The sequence below is a fragment of the Coptis chinensis genome, chromosome 8, assembly GCF_015680905.1.
Source record: "Coptis chinensis isolate HL-2020 chromosome 8, ASM1568090v1, whole genome shotgun sequence".
Lineage (NCBI taxonomy): Eukaryota > Viridiplantae > Streptophyta > Magnoliopsida > Ranunculales > Ranunculaceae > Coptis > Coptis chinensis.
The window spans coordinates 60,839,114-60,858,282 of NC_141463.1; the positions used below are offsets into that span (position 1 = coordinate 60,839,114).

Consider the following 19,169-nt stretch of genomic DNA (forward strand, 5'->3'; position numbering starts at 1 on the left):
CGGGCTGAAATTGGCTTCGGATTTTTGTTAAACGAGCTACTTGACAAACCCGAAAGTTAGGTGCCGGGGAGCCGTGTGGGCTCTGTGCCCTTGTCTTTAAATTTGGCGTGTTTAGATTTTACAAGAGCGCAAATACGTGCGACAAGAACACCAATGTGTGCATATATATTCATGGGATTTCATGCCAACATGCGGGTGTAACTGATACGCAAAGTTTTTGTTTGTTTTCCCCGATAATCAACTGATATGCAGAGTAACACTACAGTGGGTTTAAGGTTCAATAAGTTAAAATTTAGCGTAACATCATGTCACCTACTACAACCCAAATTGTATATATATATCTTGCATTTGAGATATTTTGAGGGGCCATACGTATAGTTGCACAGCCCACAAACACCGAATAGACGAATACCAACACCCCAAATTAAGGATCAAACATTGCTACCCTTCACTTTCAATTACCTACTACAACCACTCTACCAGCATCAGTGATTCAGTGCCAAGAACACCGTGAAAAGAGGTCGGTTGGTTGCCCCTAACTAATGCGAAGGAGCTCGTCACCAACATTGAATTGCACTTTTTCACACGTGTTTGGTACTTTGGTGGCACAGATTTGAGCTCCTTCACATTCCTCCGCCTTAGGCCTGGTCTGTAAGCTGCCCAGCTCTCCCAGTATCATATTCAGAAAGAAAGGAAAGAAGTGCAGACAAGAAGCCATCTACTACATTACATCATGTCAGCATCAACCGAATTTAGCACTCAGTTTGAATACACGTGAACTTATTCACATGAACTAATTAATGCTTTTGAAGGACATAAACACGATTTCAGTTCTTCTAATTTCTCTTCCCGCCTCTGTGTTTTCGTGCTTTGCCATTTCATGGGGCTCATTTTAGCACGACCATGTTTTGAAAACTGATTGATTCTACCAAAATTTGAGGAATAAAGTCATGTCCTTTTAAAAAGATGGCCATAACAAAACTATTACAACAAAACTCAGTCCATCTAATCTCATATAACTAACAATCCTATTGTCGGATTCACAACACTGGACTACAGGTATGCATCAGATGAAAGGCTCCCGCACCGCTGTGGGTAGCTCCAATTCAGGCTCAAGTTCATTGAACGGCTCAAAATAAAAATCAAGCATATCTTTTGATACTTGATCCAAACAAGGAGGGTCCCACTGCATATTTCATATCACAAACCCAATATTAATTAGATATCTGAATGCCCAATGCAAAAAACATGATAAGGAGTTGAGTGGGTCTGTTAGAGTCTACAGCAAATCATGAAACATATAGGAAGTGAAGGTACCTTTGGAGCATAGTCCTTATCCACCAGTCGTGCCCGAACACCCTTGAGGAAAAAAACATTAATTAATCAACAAGAGAAGGGATAATAATAAGGCTAAATCTACCCTGCGCAAGTCGTATGGTGCGCTGTGAAATCACAGCCACTCATACCAGGGGGTGCGTGTGTATAGGACGGCAGAAGTACTGATCCAAAGGCCCACATAACCTGCGCACAATACATCTCGCGCACTGAAGAACAGCTCTAATAATAATAGTGTTTTACATGCGCAGGTACATAACAGATTTTACCTCACAGAAATCATCAGAGACATGTTTGGAAGTGTTACAAAGGGACAAACGATACTCTCGGCTGAGGCATTGATCAAGCGATTGAAATCTGCTTGAAATCTGCCTTCCCGTATCTATGTTCAGGACATTAAAAGCAGTTAAGCTATGAACTATAACAGTAAGTTTCAGTTATACTTGAAAAATAGCAACTTACTGATCTTAAGGAAACCTTTAGGCTCAATGGCGAGGCTTCTTTCAGTTTCTTCAATGCCAAAGTACACCATTCATCATAATTAGTAGCTGCCTCGTTCTCCTGAGCAAGGACCATACGAGGAATATTTACTTATGAGAATCCATATTCCAATATTGGATTTCGTGCATTGCTTTAATATCTCCATCAAATTTTAAATTTAACCACATTTTGCGGCTCCGAGATCTTTCCTGCCCTTCCAAACTTTTTGAGTTGCACCAAAAATGACATGATTACAATTCTTGTATTTTATTTACTATTTCCAGTTGACTATTTTTAAGATTTCAGTTAAACACTTTGCCTTCTCTCTACTGAAATTACAATAACACCGTCACACGTGTTTGACTTTTCTAGGGTGATCACCTATATAGCCTGACCCTACGATAAAATCATCAAAAAACCTTATCAGATATAACAATTCCAGATTTCCATAAACATCTGAATTGCCACTGGTTTATTTGTCAGTCTACCACAAAGTCCCTTAAATAAGTTTCTATCTAATAATATTTTGAAATAAAACTTAGTGTACCAGTAGATAAACAACTATATAAAACTCAGTCTACATTTCAGTACACCAAAGTTCAGGTTTTCCCAGTCCACCTAAGTTTAGTTTTTTCCATCTAGAGCTTGTGCAACCTCATTCCTTGAACATGTGTTTCACCACCAGATATGAAGCTCCACAAAGCATAGTTGCCCAAACCTATAAGGACTGGGAAAAGGGGGTGGTACTTTTCCCAACAGGAGTTTTGTAATTAAAGGGAAAAAAGGAGAGCAAAAATAAAATGAATGAACATTGCAAAGACTCATGCTTACCAAAGCATCAATAATTTCCTCAACTGTATCCTGACCAAAACATTTATCAATTTTCTCGATCCTGAATAAGTGTCACAGAAGTGGAAAAACGAATATGAGAGCATGAATAATTAGAATCAAAATTAAGTAGAGAGGGTTTATAGTTGAACATCTGCCAATGGATAAGTGCATATTTTTATAATGTGACATAATTGTTGAGATGTTGTTCACTTAAAGCCATACGATACTGTACAAAGTGAACTCACATATTGTGAACTCATATATTTAAAGCCTTTCAATGTCCCATTCTATGAAGCACCGATACGTCCCTAAGGGTGAAGTATCGGTGCCCGATTCTGATATCCCGCTCCGATCTGGCGTCCGATCGTGTCGATCTGGCGATTTTTGAGTATCCGATTTTATAATTAATTTTTTTAATTTCCGACACGCGGGGGATACGTGGGGGATACGCAAGGGACAGTAATCTCACACATACAAGAAATTTTTTTGGAACTTCAACAAAAAAAAAACAAGTGAAATAAAATCCAAGTTAAGAAGAGATGCAAGAGAAGAAAGATGATGTGATTAAGTGGTATCTGGCGAACTAATTTTAATCTACAACCTCCATGGATAAATCTTCAAAACCTTCCTTTTAAAACCCCATGAAGAAAGAAGAAAGATGAATTGCCATTTTAATTTGAATTTGGTGAAAAATGCTCAATTATATAATATTTATATATATATTATTCAAACGTGTCCATGACGTATCCGTGTCCTATATTTTTGAAAAATGTCGTGTCCACGTATCCGTGTCGTGTCGTATCCGTGTCGGTATCCGTACTTCCTAGGTCCCATTAAACATCTCATCCCCCCGTGTGGCATTACTTGAGCCTAACACGTGGAAAACATACTTGGACACTTAGAATTTTTAAGATGGTATTGTGTTTACTCCACGTCACCCAAGTATGTCTTTAACGGGTTAGGCTGAAGCAACGCCACACGTGAGGGGGCATGTTGAGATGTTAGTATAGTCCCACATTTGGATGCTCCTAAAGTTTAAGACTAACAATAGCGGTAGGCAGATCCCTTAATCCTTAACAATAGCACTGTGCCAATGTATACGTCAAATAAATATGCAGGTAGTTTGTGTGTACACCCACAGGTGCACTAGCTTTTAGTCCCACTAAAGAAGTAGTGATTTGCTTGGCTTAAAGCCTTTTTTTGTATCCAATTATGACGATGAATACATATGTTTGTGGTGAAGGCAACAGGCATATTCATCCCATTCAACTATAGAAGCTTGTCCTATATCTTCAAAAGTGTCTATTTTCGCATCCACAAATTCCTCCACTTTTATCTGCCTAGCGCACATGTTTCGTACATTTCTATGTTTCCTTCACGTGTCTTTGGTTTCTCATTTAGCGTAAGAGTTTCACTCATTTACCAGGTTCTTTTCCTGATTAAGCCACATGAATTGATCTACCAAGATGTAGATGGGTCCAGAATGGAAAGATGCACAATCACTTAAACTATAAATGAAGTGCTGGGAACTTTACCAAACACAAAATTTGATATTTAATGTATGAAAAGTAGATGCAGTCCACAATTATTAATTACAACGGAATAATATACCTGTGAAGTACGCTACCCTTATCTGGGTAAACAAGGTCAACATATTGTGCAAGAGAAGATCCTATCACAAATGGATCATCTGTAATCATTTTACGGAGTCGTTCTTCGACCCATGGAAGCTCTGTTGCATGGGTACGCCCTAATTTTCTCTGTATCGCGTACCCGTGTCCTGCGGACACTGGTACGGACACCCGGACACAAGCAAAACAGACCCTAATTCTCAGATCTCGCCGTGTCCAAATCGTCGTACCCGTGTCCAAACCAGACACTCCGTCCCGTACCCATGCAACACAGCATGGAAGTCTCTGTTAGGTAAAGATAGTTATATAGCAGAAAATAAATAGGTACAATATCGAGAAAAGGGAGAAACACAACCAACCGCATTCAGTGTAAAGTGTGTAGCAAGGCCACAAGCAATCATTTCTTCTCCACTGAGATTTTCTCCTGTTAGACCCAAGTATTCCCCTTTGTGACAATAATAAATAGCAGGATATTAAACCTATAAACAAATTCTTAGATCCCCATCAAATTCATATGGCACACAAGGTCATAAGTTTAATGAGGAAGATAACAAAAGAAGCTCAAAGTGGACTAGATAGCACCCTGAAGCTAGACATGGTAAAGTGGATTACTTCTAAGTGGTCTAACATGTGTAACATTCTGGTAGAACTGGATTACTTCTAAGTGAGCTAATATCAACCATAGCTGCATTTATCCTCTGCTTTCTAAGGTTTGGTTAATGGATCTTGTGGTGATACCATTGTCCTAAGGAGAGGTCTTAGACCAGAAAATCTTATATTCCCTATCTTCTCAATACTGTTATTGAAGCTATTCCAGACTCCTGTTCATAGCGGAAGAGACTAGAGAACAGGCTTAGAGCTAGTAGGACCTTCTTTATTGCGTCTTATGTGTTGATAATTGGTTTTTGTTCTGTAAAGACAATATGATGCATGAGCATGTATTAATTAATAATTAGTAGTTTCTATTTTATTTGGTTTCCTAATTCAATTAGGATTGGGATTTAGGACGGTTTCCTATTTGGTTTCCAATTAGGTTTAGTAGTTTCTTTCTTATATAAAGGCATCTAGGCCTTCATTGTTAGGTTGGTTGTTTATGAATATTATTTCTTTCTTCATGTTTGAAGGTTTAAACCCTAGTTTTTAGGTGTTTATCAATTTTAATCATTGGTACTATTGATTCGAAGTTGTTTCCACCTTCGTATACATCATATTGGTATCAAGAGCCAATCGATTTTTGGAAAAAAAATTCAAAAAACACTGTTCACAAGTACGTTCACAAGTACTATTCACCATAACATTGTTCAGCACGGGTTACTATGTCACCAAACACTATTCACTGCGATTTTTTTTTTTTTTTCAATTTTCTTGGTTAATTGTCATGGAGTATCGTAGAAGTAGAAGAGTCACTGCCGCCGCCCGATCATCGAAGTTTCCATGGGTCGAAGTACCATGCCGATCACAATTATGGGAGAACTTACGATATAGACAGCAGCCGCCGCGAGAGTTTTACTCCTTCAAGAAGGTATGAGCCTCCTTCCCCTCCTCCATCACCAGTTGTTAGTTTGCGACGAAAATTCAAGTCATAGAAAGGATGCAAATTTTCCTCCCACGAATCGATGTATTATACCGATTCCAACCATACAAAGAAGGATGGTGTTTCCCCTCTTAAAAATTGTCACCAGCACCACCATGGAAAAAAGTCACTTTTGTTAGTTAGGCAAACCCACGAACCTTCTCTTCCTGACCAACAAGGCAAATTATCTCAAATAAGGAAACACTGATATAGTGATCCTGCATGAGAACATCATCCACTGTCTAATTATGAAAGCAAACGACGGCGCCAACACCTTTTGTTTCGAGCAGCCTCTATAAGCTCTTGTGAACGACAAGCTTGTGCTGCCATTGATCCCACGACAGACAAACACACTGACCACCAATCGAATGATCCAAGGAATGCTTCAAACGATTCTACTTCTACACCAACTGAAAATGATACAAAATCCCAGGCAGATCATGTGGTTTGGAATAGTATCTTGGTAAGTGAGGACAAATCCAACCAACTTTCAGCATATGATACTGCTGTAAAGCATCATCTATTCCCTTCTCGTCAACAACTATTATCAATTGAAGAGGAGAAACCCCTATTGGATTCTACAATGATGCAATTTTCACTGGGGGCAGCGAAAAATATTAAGAACGAAGAATCGGAAGTTCTTTTTGATCTTGGTATTTTTGTTTACTCTAAATATCACTTTTCTGGTTATTGTATTGGTCAACCAAGAATACCCGGCAGAGATGAGGCATTAACACTCTGCCAGCCAACAAAGCATGTTCATTCAGTGAATTTGGGAAAAAATGGTATGTATCTCATTAGTGGCAGTGTGAATATCATGCCTGTAGTTTGGGACATTCAGATGGGTGACTGGAAACCATACTTGGCAATATACACAGCTCAAAGACCAGGATTATTAGGTGTTGTTTTCATGCGTTCTCTTGTTAAAGTTTTAACTCCTATGGATCAGATCCGAGGCCATCAAAGTCCACTTAGGGCCTATAAAGTTTATTTGCGACCTTTTAGTACCACGAGGCCTTCTGATTCAGTTCAACGTATTAAATTGGACACTGGTTCATTGCAATCCAGTAAAACCTTCTTGCTTCATGCTGCATGGTACTTGGTTCTTTTTGCAAGTCATTACTTGGGCAAAATTCGAGGTCGACTTCCTTTGAACCATGGGAGGGTCACGTACATGGCTATGTGGAGCTTTTATACAATGGTGGATTTTCAAGACAACAAACTCGAGGACGAGTTCTTTCAAGCGGGGGAGTATGATGCATGAGCATATATTAATTAATAATTAGTAGTTTCTATTTTATTTGGTTTCCTAATTCAATTAGGATTAGGATTTAGAATGGTTTCCTATTTGGTTTCCAATTAGATTTAGTAGTTGTTTTCTTATATAAAGGCATCTAGGCCTTCATTGTTAGGTTGGTTGTTTATGAATATTATTTCTTTCTTCATGTTTGAAGGTTTAAACCCTAAATTTAGGTGTTTTGTCTATTAATCATAATTGATGTTCATCCATTGTTGAAGCTTCCGCCAACAAGATACATCACAATATTAATAAGGAGTGTGTAGTTGAGGTCCTAGCGAACAATGAGGTGATCATATATAGAGTCGCTTTCACTAGTTGGTATTTTTTTTTTCCCTGATACGTTAAATTTAATATATTAGCAATTTAACATAAATATCGGATTACACCAACTTCAATTATTTTCCAGCAATTAATTCTTCAAGACCAAAACCCCACCCCAACACCCTACGAAGCCCACCTAATCTTCATCTTCCTCCCCTTCCCCTGTTTCCATTACTTCCACCTCATCGTTACCTCATCCGATAACTCCAAATCCAACATCTCATCCTCTAAATTGAGTAGATCATCAAAATCCTCTTCTTTTGTTGGGTTGCTACTTGGAGAGAATCCAAAACATGGATCGAACAAATTTTGCTTTCTTTGCAAGGTGAATGAGGGAAAGATTGATCAATCATCACATGCCCATTTTTTTTCTTCACATCTTTTCTTAAACCGTGAGGCCTCCAACATTAGAGAAGCCTTGGCCAGTAAGATTATTTTACTTCCACCACTAGTAAGGTTAGATGTCCAGTGAAGCATCTCCAACCGCCATCATATAGACTTTATGGAAGAGTAGATGAGGGTCTTCAAGCAACAAGAAAGGGAACTATACAGAAGCGCTCCTTGGTTGGACAAGCGTTTGTCAAATTTTTGAGGGAATGACACTTAGAGATTCTTGAAATTTGAAGGTTCATGTTGTAATTTTGGTGGGTTCTTTGCTAGCCAAGTAAGATCTTGCTACAACCAGCCTATGGTTTCGTAACCGTCTTTGAATCCTTTGCAACATTGACAAAAGAATGAAATGAACAGGGTTTTACTTTATAGCTCCTCTGGAAGTCCAAGCCAAACGATCCTCTTTTTTTAAGTCCTCCATTATGTTTAGTAGAAAAGGCAAAACCTCTTAAAGAGGTTGTTATGTATACTTGACCTCCCTTTGGTGTCCCAACTCCCAACCATATCTTCTCCCACACAACTCAACATAGTTAGAGACTGACCCGAACCCATCAAACCCATCACCGCCCATGGATGACATTTGGTAACTTCTTCCGGTTCCAATCTTCATAATTAGTAATATGATGAAAATCTTCCTACATTATCTCACCCACTCTTACAAAGATATCCAAATAGGAAAAAGTGAGAAACATTGCAACAGACCATGATTATCTAAACCTAAGTTACATTGACATGGATACGTGTGTCCGTATCCGTCACGGATACAAAGTGTTTGACACAACAAAATATTGAGTTATATTACATACAATATGTGTCCGTGTGTATGGACCCATGGATACGTATCCTACACGGATTATTTTTTAAATATGGCGTGTCCATGTAACATAGATTTAAACCGACTCCAAATAAAACTATTCATTATATATACCAACTCAAACAATTACACAAAAGGTAAACTCAGTATGAAAAATTATATATAAGTATATAACATTGCAGAGCATGATAATGTAGGCGGATTGACGGCCACTTGCACAGCTAGACCTTACCTAGATAGCCTGGTAACTGAGAGAGGTAGTATGAAGCCCCAGCATCAGGATGGAAGCCTACTTGAGCTTCTGGAGTGGCAAAAACCTGCACTTTGTCAAAATAATATGAGAAATTATCCAAAACAATACATGTGAATGCCATGATATAAATACACTGCATCCCAAGTATGCGAGCCATTTTTCCTAATGATGTAATATTGCAAAGAGGTGACTGACATACACATTATGTTAAATTGAACAATCATAATAAGCACATAATGTAACTCTAGTTGACATTCAGTGGGTAAGTACTGGTGTGTTGTAACAGAAGAGAAATTCTCACTGCTTAAATGATCTTTAATGAGATATTTATACAGCAGAATAAAAAAAAATAGTAAGACTAATACTGAAAGTGTCTCGTCTCTAGAGCTTCAGAGGCTAGCTTCAGGTAAACTAAATTTCGGTCTTCTTTACCAAGAAAAGAACAAATTATCATATTGCAACAATATATGGCTTGAAAGGTTGTATGCTACAAACAACATATGGCTTCAAAGGTTGTTTTTCCTAGTTTCAGGTCTACTCTCTCTCTGTTTTTCCCAGTTTCAGGTCCACAAGGTCTCTCGGAATTACAAGGAACCGCTAGTAAAAAATTAGATTATCCCACCAAAAGATGATGTCCCCTAGCCTAAGACCACCGAAAGGAAGTGTAGTTTAAATTATGTGACATCAATTGGCCAAATATGACTAACATTTTTAAAGGAAAAATATGTGCCTAACAAACCAGTTCTTTATGTAGAGATGAAAAAGCAAGCCCCTCAAAAATAAAAGAATCCTCACAAAATAGCACTGTTTTTACAAGCATGTTAAGACTTGAATGAAAATGAAATTAGTTGTGATTCATCTTCATTGACTTCATGTCATAACTCTTTCATCTATAATCCCCTAAAGTTAGGACAAAAGAAACAAGACATTTTGCTTCCAAATTCTCCTCAAATAGGTAGGAGATCCTGTCAGCCAACAATATAGTGCATCTCAAGAAAGTTAGATGCACACATCCAAACCAACAAGGCTAAATCATGCTTTGAGTTGAACTTAAACCATGATGCATAGAAATGTCATATGTACCATCATGGACCAAAAGTATGTCACTACCTATGAAGGTATATACGTCATTGGTAGGTCGAGAATTGGTTAGATACAAATCAGAGTTGGTTCCATCTCGAAGGCTTGTCATATTGAAAGCGGCTTTCATAAGTAAGCAAGTACCGTTGACGAGGCAAGAACACAGGCAAGGTCTTTGTGAGACCTAACTGTGGCAGTTCGAATAAGAGTTACCAACCAGCGAGCACACCGAGCTTCAATTCGAGATGGAACAACATGCTAAACTCCGGATTTCCATGACCTGTGGATGACATAGCTTAGCTTGAGGATGCCGCTATTCTTCCCACCAAGGGATGTGACTTGAAATTTCTTGAATGCACTGGTGCTAGGTTGCCAGGAGAAACAAAAACTATACTTCCACTTCTCACAGATTCTGTAGTGACCGAATGGCTCTTTTATTTTTCTAGCTATTTAGTTATTTCTGGTAAACCCCTAGCCAATTCCATCATACCGAAAGAAGCCAAAGAAGTCTAAAAACTTATCCGATGACATCATATGTTAAGAGAGTCTCGTCGTGTTCAGGTGGCTAAGCTTACCAGCAATAGAACTACTTAAAGTAGGCTGTTTGCTCTCTGCTCATCGGTTTGATCCCAATGAGGGAGCTCAAAGAAACCAGAGTTTCTGCCTCAACTAAACCAGTTCCTATCTTTCCTTTTGAAGCGGTATATGCGAGACTTTTAAGATCTAGCTCTTTTCCGGGCAAATGATTCAAATGAAAGCTGTTGAACACATGCATAACTGGATTAGCTTACTATTTTTGATAGGGACCAAGGAAAGGAAATCCCAATGAAGAGAATTTCGTTCCCAATCCTGTTCACATCCTCGCTCCTTCTCATTCCAATTAATGCCACCGGAAGGTTTATCTCTTTCTCACTATGCTCGGTAAAGCTGTCTTGGCTCTTTTTGCGGGCTGGAGGTTGGGAATGATTGCTAGCTCAGTGAGACAAAGGAGAGAGAAAAATACATATAAATGCAAGCAAAGCACAGATAAGATAAGACAAGAAAGATCAGAAGCAAGAAATGCTCTGTTTTCAGGAAGAATTGGATGTGCACAGAGGATTCATCTTTCAACAGCATTTCCGAAATGAAGTCTTCGTTCATTCAACGGCATCAGTGGTCTAGGTTCTTTGGGAGCAGAGAATAGGAATAGGATAGGGATAGGCTGCTGGTAAGACCAATAGGCTCTTAGATGGGCTTGTTGGAATATTGTTGGGATAGGGGCGGAGCGTGAAGCCAATGCTGGTGGAAGGTGTCGAAGGAATTGAATCAAGAGTGGGAATGCAGAGAATACGGCCTTTGATTGAAAGGCAAATAAACTAGTCTTGGCGAGAGGTGCATAGCAGAACTTTCTCCATTATCGTAGCGCTAACTGAAGAGAACAAAGCAGATGTAGGAGTCAAAGTCCGAGAAGCATGACTCCCCTCACCATCAGACTAGGGCTATTCCTCGGAAAAGGAAATTACAAAAGTTTTTTCTGTCCCAAAAAGTAAGGATGGAATTCGAGCTAATCAAGCCAAGCTTCTCTAAGCTCAAGCTCGGCTCATTTATTAAGCGAGCTTTGAAAAATGCTCAAGCTTGGCTCATATAATATATGAACGAGCTCGAGCCAAGCTTTTAGCGAGCCGAGCCAGAGTAGCTTGGTAATTTTACGCTACGGTGATGCTATTTGAGCTTATTGAGCCGAGTTTCATCAAATTCGTTTGTAACACGAGCTATAATATAGACTCAAGCTTGGCTCACTTATTAAATGAACGGGCTCAAGCCGAGCTAAACAAGCCGAGCCCGAGCCGCTCGGCTCAAATTCCACCCTTACCAAAAAAAGGCTCCAGAAAGCGTATCTTTAGGCTAAAAAACATGTGTCAGGGGTGTCTTGGGTAGTTTCAAAGTGCATAGCAAGTTATTCAGAATTGATAGACATAGTGGGCCGGCAAGATTTGATCTATAAATAGAAAGATTTTTTCCTAGTTCTTTCAAACCTTCAAGCCTTGGTTGCAGGAAGTCTCTTCAAAAGGTAAGCTTAACTCCGTTATCAGACTAGTTACTAGTCTTCTTTCTTATTTGTTGGATGAGAGAAATAAATGCTTTATTAGGCCTATTTATTCTCTGCAATCAAGGGCCATACATTTTTAAAATTAGATTGGCCAAGTCTTCCTAACGGGAACTGAAGGCTGAGGCACTTGGCCTAGCATCGGGTTCTGAGGAAGAAAGTTCTGGCCATATAACTAAGAAGGCAGCAAATCCTTCCTTTGCCCTGTCCTCCCTCACTCCGTCATCCAATGCATATTCTATATGGCACCAGCCCCTCTTTTTTCTTCTTAAGAGCGCTTCCTCAGTAGATATTCAATCTCTATCACTAGCAGCTTAACATTCTTCTTTCAAACAGTCTATAGTAGCTCATTTTCCCTTCTCTGTGCATGGGTTAGCACTTGACTTGATCGGATACTTGTTCTTACCAGTTCGATTGGATAGATATCCTTGCCCCTCCTTCACTTCCGAAAGGAGGCAGCCACCTTTGCTCGATACTAGGTTTCCCAGCTCCCGATCCTCCTGCTTTCCTATGCACTACGACCCTCATTCTAACGACTTAGTGAATCAGTCCCCAAGCGAGTTAAGGTCAACCTCCTTTGTATAGAAAAGGTGAGAAAATTCCAAAGTAAAGGCGACCGAGGGTGCCACCTACTCTCTTTGATTAGTTTGGATAAGGCCTGAGAGTGGAAGGCTCCCCGCCTTCGGTAATCAAAGAGCTTCTAGTACAAAATTATGCATTCTTTATCCGCTTTCCAACTTCTGTTAGAAACGAATCTCGCTCTGTTCTTACATAAGAAGTTCCTTCCCTTACTAGATATTAGATACAGGCTTCCTCTATCCCTTCGCGTGGGGTAACGAACGTTACGCCCCTTAGGTACCTAAGCCTCCTGATCCTACTACTGCACTATGTCTCTGTCTCAATGACTGCTAGATTGCTAAATTTCTTCCTGGGCTTAGTATAAGACTTATCTCCTCAAGAAGCCGATTCTACGTATTCCGCTAGCTCTTCTTTAACAGGAGCGATAGACTGCCCTGGGGCTTTCCCCAGAAAGAGAAAGACAAGGCAGGGGAAATCGAAAGATAACTTAAAGGTTTCCTCAAAGATTCCATTCTCCTACTGCTACAAAGAGAGTTTCATAGTCTCGATCTTATACCCGGAATAAGCCTCTCTGGTCGTCTTGGGTTAAGAGGAAATTTCTTCGCTGGAATTCTCTTTGGCAGGTGGACAGGCCTAAAGACTCTGATTCGGTCGTGGTATATTATCCTAATAAAAGATGATGTAATGGATGCAATTCTCTGTCAAATTGGAGACGGAACCTCGGTCAGTTTTTGGCATCATCCTTGGCTTACGAATGGCCCCTTATCCCGGCCAGTCGACTACAGTTTTTGGGTTATCTCTCATATTCCAGAAGTTGCTCGCCTTTCAGACCTTATTGGTAATCAGAGGTGCGTTCTTCCTACAGCCATAAATTTCTTTTCTGGGGGACATGGCAGGCGATTAGGGTATTGGGAATTCCCCCAGTACCTTTGCCTACCTTTGCCTGACAGGGTGGTATGGGCCTTAGAACCTGAAGAGGATTTCTTCTTCAAATCGGCTTGTCGAGAGAAAGAAAAATGAAGCAAGTAAGGGCGGTAGGTATAGAATAGGAGACAGGTGCATTCAATCCTGTTCTCACCAGCCTGTGCTGGGAGTATGCTTCATTAGGATTCTAAACCTTGCCTTATTAGGGCAATCCGTTCTGGCACAAAAGCCATTCTTGTAATGCCCTTTGATGGGATCTCATCTTCTCTACGGGATTGGTTCCCGAATACTAACTACTATTCTCAGGGTTGAAAGTTAGATTTTGAGATATGTCACTTCCTTTACCGGTCGATAATGGGATTCTGTTGAAAGAAGTTTCATGTCCGAAAATCTTCTTCTAAAGATGTTGGGTGCTTCTGATCAATAGGAAGAGGAGGGTTCGAAGGAGAAGCTTATGATGAGCATCTATTTGATTCGATCATTTCCCAGATCTAATTCAAGTTTTTTCTTATGTAGTGGAAACACCTTACAATCTGAAGTTTTACACTTAAGGGAAGATATGTTATTGGTGGATGCAGGACTTGGGACTACCCAGAATTTGTATGCAAGATGAGCTTACAGGAGTGCTCATCAACCGAGCCACCAGGTTTGAGAATAAGGTGGGATTCCTAGATCTAGTGGCCGGTGAATCACTGATCACAGAGCAGATTTTGGAAAGATTCTTCATTTTTCTAGTCCCGCTTTTCCAGACGATGAAGTGGGTATAGAAGAGGAGACCTTTGGCTCTTTATTCCGCTCAACAAGATGACCAAAGGAAGGGGTCTTCCTCTTCTCCCACGAGGGCTGGCTTCCTTCGATCTCGGGCAGACTGACTTCCATACAGGGCAGGGGAAGGCCTGGCTATATTCCTTGGCAGGAGATAGAGGCCGTGGCCATGTTCTCGCTCCTAAAATAGCTTTAGGCCAGCCCTTAGTATATCATTCCAAAGGAATGGAGGACCGGGCTTTAATAATTCCTTATGAAACTAACAGTAGGATACAGGCACATCGAGCTATGAAAGACCGTATTTATCACTGAAAAAAAGCTCTTTAAGCAATCCACAAAGAAGAAAGCCAGCCAAGAAGAGAGCTAATAGCAAAAGCTAATAACAGAGGAATCACTCTAGTTAGGCCTTTAGCCAGGAATACCGCCCTTGGTCTCTCGATCCAGAGCTCATAGTAGGCGAGGGAGGACAGACGGGAAAGCTAACTCACTTATGCAGCTGGAAGGGATCCAGCTTTGGGGCAATCCACAAATGGAGACTGAGGATAAGGAGCTGCCAGCCCTTATTCTTTTGGTCGATGACCTCAATACGTCCCCAGGGGGAAGATAAAACCCCGCCTTCAACAGCATTAGGTACCCTTATTACACTGGGAGGTAGGGGAGGCAGGAAGCTTTAGGTCAGCAATAAACCAGATCCATAGGAGAAGGAAACTGAACTCCCCCTTTTTAGATAGGGAGAAAGAGGCATGCTAGCGGAGGTGATATGTGAAGAATTGGTTGAAGTGGGCAAAATCCATCCATAGGTAGAGAAAAGGGTCCAACTCTGATTTGTATTTTACTTCTTATTGGTGATTTGTATTTTACTTCATTATTGGTGCTGTTACAGGTACAGGCATGCAGCGGGCAAGCCTAGTGTCTAGCCACGAGGGAGACAGGTGAGCCTAGAGACCAGATGATGGAGTCATTCTAATTGACTAGGTAAATATTTTTGACACATCAATAATGAAGTCACCAAGAAATTTTCATCAGAAAATAGGACCAAAAAAGTTGATGTATAAAGTAAATTGCATAAGGTTCAATATAAGTCATACTGTATTGTCAGTAGCCGCTCGAAATGTCCCTGGGAGTGAAATGCCTGCCCCACCCCCCATCGTGATACCATCCAAGATAGCCACCTTCAAAGAACCAATCACATATACAATGAGCATAATACAAGAAATATACCTATCAATTGAACAAGGGAGCATTTTTTCAAAAATAACATAAAGCACATTACAACAATGAAAACAGCTAGTAACTTGGGGTCAGTCGCCTTTTACATTTAATTACACTTGACTGGGGATTCGCAACTAGGTAAATATTTTTGACAAATTGATAATGAAGTCCTTTGTTGTTTCAAGGTGGTGTCAGGACTCGGGACTACATGAGTCTTTGAGTTGGTCAAGCACCTGATCTCGATGGATTGGCTAGTCCTTTCCTTGCCTTTATTTGAGCCTTCCTCTCCTGGTACCCAGTCATTTTGGAACTCTACCACATAGAATTTTCAAAATACGCTGACGCTTTGCATGATGGAAATGCTGATATCTGCCCAGGGTGGTCACCTCGTCCTTATCAGAACTACCAGCTTGAACTTTCCAAATCATTGCCTCTTTTCTCAAGTCCTAAGAGTTGCTCATAGGATTGAGGAGATAACTAGAAACTTTCTTTAGGATGAATAGAAAGAAAGTTAAAAATACCATTTTATGAGGCTTAAGCCTCTCAGAGGCTCGTTGCCTCAAGACCCTTCACGTTTTTTAAAACATTGACTCTACTATCTAGTCTTAACATTTGGCTTTTTAAGATTGCTTTCTTTGTGTGTGCTTCTTTGGAAGACATTTTCACTGTTATCCTTTAACTTGCAGTATTTGGTCTGGCTTTCAATTGAGTTGTTGTGTGCTTCAAGTTGTATGGCAAAGGATGTAACACAAGTTAAGACAGAGGGCACTTGAATTCCAACTGATACAGATTTTCCAACACTTACGGTAGAAAAATCTCATGTACCTACTATAGTGAATGATCTGGGAAGTTGTGCAAATTTGGTGTCATTTGCTACTGTTCAGAAACTTGGCTTGGAAACGATTACTCATTTTAGGCCACATATTTTCAAGTGGATGAGCAATTCTTCTAAGATTGCAGTTACTAAGAAGTGTATGTTGGAGACTTCTGATCGGGTTTGGGATAACGTCGTTGATATCAATGTTGGTCATTTACACGACCATGATTGTATGATAGTAATGTTATCAACAATGAGAGGGATAGCACTTATTCTTTGAATTGCAGAAAAACAAGGTCATTCTCCATCCTTTTTTAAAAGATGGTGATGCTCATAGTCACATGTGATACATGTCCTCATCGAGTGTCCAAGCGCGCGCAAGTTCGAGGACAAACTTTTTTGAACCGGGGGAGAGTTGATGCATTCTAGTGTTCTGAAACCTTAATTTTAGTCCCATATTGGGTTAATTGGTTGCTAATTTGATGTTATTAGCATGGATATTGTTCGGCTTATTTTTTATTCCAAAAATTAGGTATTTTGGTTTCTAAATATGAATTAGAAGACTAGCTTCTACATTCATAGTTCCTTTAGTCTATATATTGAGTTGTAGGCCTTTGGCCATACTTGGTTGATTGATTAATAAACATTATCGGTATGAATTCACCAAGGAAGACCATTACCAAATGGAAAATATTCATTTTGTCCGGCCAGAAAATCGGAAGCAGTTATATGATATAAATTATCTTAGTCATGACATAAGTTTATTAAGAAACATGCTCCTCACTTTGTTAATGAGACAAGTCGGCATGTAAATGATAATGTCACTCTCTTGGGTTCTTGGGGAATAAAAGATATATGTTTGAACGATTAACATAAGCAAAATTGTTGACATATGATCGCTAGTTCGCAACATCCATAAACTATGAAGCATGGACACTGACACGCAACACAGATACGACACGACACGGACACACGGACACAGCATAATTCAAAAAAGTAGGACACGGATATGTCATGGACACAATAACATATATATATATATATATATATATATATATATAATTGAAATTTAACATTCTCCACCAAATTTTAATCAAAATATGAACACTAGTTTTGAACATGTCCAACTCTAAAAGATTAAACAACAACATACATGTCCAATAATGCAAGCTAATGCCAATTAAAGAAATAACAATTACAGAAGATTTGTAACAAATATATATAAAAAGGATTTAGCAATCATCAAGTGCAGTTGTGCATCGTGTCTCATTTTTTTTATTTCAGGAGTGAAATAAAACCCCTACCAAGTCGTGTCTTCTTTTAAGTATTTTAATCACTTTTAAAAAAATAAGAATAAAATATAAAAGTGTCCCCAGCGTGTCCACGGAGTGTCGGAAATTCTAAAAATTATTTAATAAATCCGACACTCCAAATCGAGTATCGGACACGTGTCGGAGGTCAGGGAGTGTTGGTGTCCGAAACGGATACGTTGCTCCTAGAGGAGTGTCCGTGCTTCATAGTCCATAAAACATGAAAAACCTAGACAATTTCACCACAAGTACAAGAAATTTAACTGTGTTTATACTCACGTGTGGTTTTAAATATGTTCCCAGAAGATATATGAACTTATATAGTGTGCCGAAAAGTTCCTTACATACGGTTGCACAGTTTGCACTCAGTAAGCAACAAAATCCTACACTGCTAAAGATAGATCGACATATATAAAGAATATATCAATAAATATAATGCGGGGAGTTGAATGAAGGGGCATCTCGCGAAAAAGGGTTCTTGAAGTCTTCACAATTCATGACAAAAGGAGGTCCGTTACTTTGGGCATTTGTTATAAAGTGAAACTATCAAAGGGCAATGGTCATGAAAGCTGATACTTTAGATTACTTGCTGAGGCATACGTGGTTCATTTCTTTGACTTGGGTTCTCAACTTTGATTTATAGTTCAGCCACTAAAAACTAGCATTTCTAGCAACACATTATTACATATGAAATTCTAACTAAAACAAACCTTGGTTAATCAAATGATAAAGTGACACGACATCTCCACCAGCACAGAAAGACCTTCCACTGCCCTTCATATCCGGATTTTCCTCCCAAGACTCATACAATCTATTCAACCGTGCAGCCTGTGTATATAAAATCAAATAATTTAATTAGTCAAATTATAAAATCAAAAAACAAATATAGCACGCACTGACCATTGGAGTAGAGATAGCATTTAGAACGGAGGGTCGGTTGAGAGCAGCGACTCTTGCATTGGCATATCCTTGAACTAAAACCTGCTTTTCAATATCCTCGTTTTGTTGGGAGACATAATAATTTGGTAGAGCTGAGAAACATTTTCTGTTGTTATAGTAATGCGTACAACGTTGTTTCAGTTTCGATAGTGGTTTCAAGCTCTTCCAAATCATCTTTTTCTCTCTCAGCCAACCCGATGTTTGACTGTGTTTTCTGGGTTTTACTCTCAAAAACCCTCGCCACGTGGTCAAATAAAATTCGTTTCAAGTGATGTTGGTGGGTGGGCTGAAATGGACTTGGAATGAACATTTTTTTTTCGGCCCGTTTGATGTATGGACTCTAGCATTTAATTGACCAACCCAATGTATTACATATCTAAGAGAGGTCCATCATCAGACAGCATTTTGAGTTTGTATATATATACGGTCCTTCCAGCCCAAGCCCAACAACAAAGTCCAAAACAAGCCCAATACACTCCCCCACCTAAAACGCGCATGACCGGGAAAACCTTTCTAACCGGTATCATCT

General features: G+C 39.5%; 1 protein-coding gene across 5 annotated transcripts; it reads right to left on the reverse strand.

Moving 5' to 3' along the window:
* Positions 1-701: 701 nt before the first annotated feature.
* Positions 702-18,888, reverse strand: LOC147482265 (small ribosomal subunit protein mS47-like). 5 transcript variants are annotated; one of them, XM_086575374.1, is made up of 12 exons: positions 18,602-18,887; positions 18,412-18,529; positions 15,451-15,534; positions 8,908-8,992; positions 4,637-4,701; positions 4,258-4,562; positions 2,647-2,707; positions 1,798-1,896; positions 1,605-1,717; positions 1,467-1,521; positions 1,318-1,359; positions 702-1,186 (listed from the first exon to the last, which is right to left on the reverse strand). In XM_086575374.1, the coding sequence occupies exons 3-12, from the start codon at positions 15,508-15,510 to the stop codon at positions 1,067-1,069; spliced, it is 1,005 nt and encodes a 334-aa protein (XP_086431500.1). In that variant the 5' UTR covers positions 15,511-15,534; positions 18,412-18,529; positions 18,602-18,887; the 3' UTR covers positions 702-1,066. The 5 variants fall into 5 exon arrangements, with proteins under 5 accessions (XP_086431500.1, XP_086431499.1, XP_086431501.1 ...); XM_086575373.1 differs by having other exon boundaries at positions 4,637-4,722; XM_086575375.1 differs by lacking the exon at positions 1,467-1,521 and having other exon boundaries at positions 4,637-4,722.
* Between the last annotated feature and the right edge of the window lie 281 nt (positions 18,889-19,169).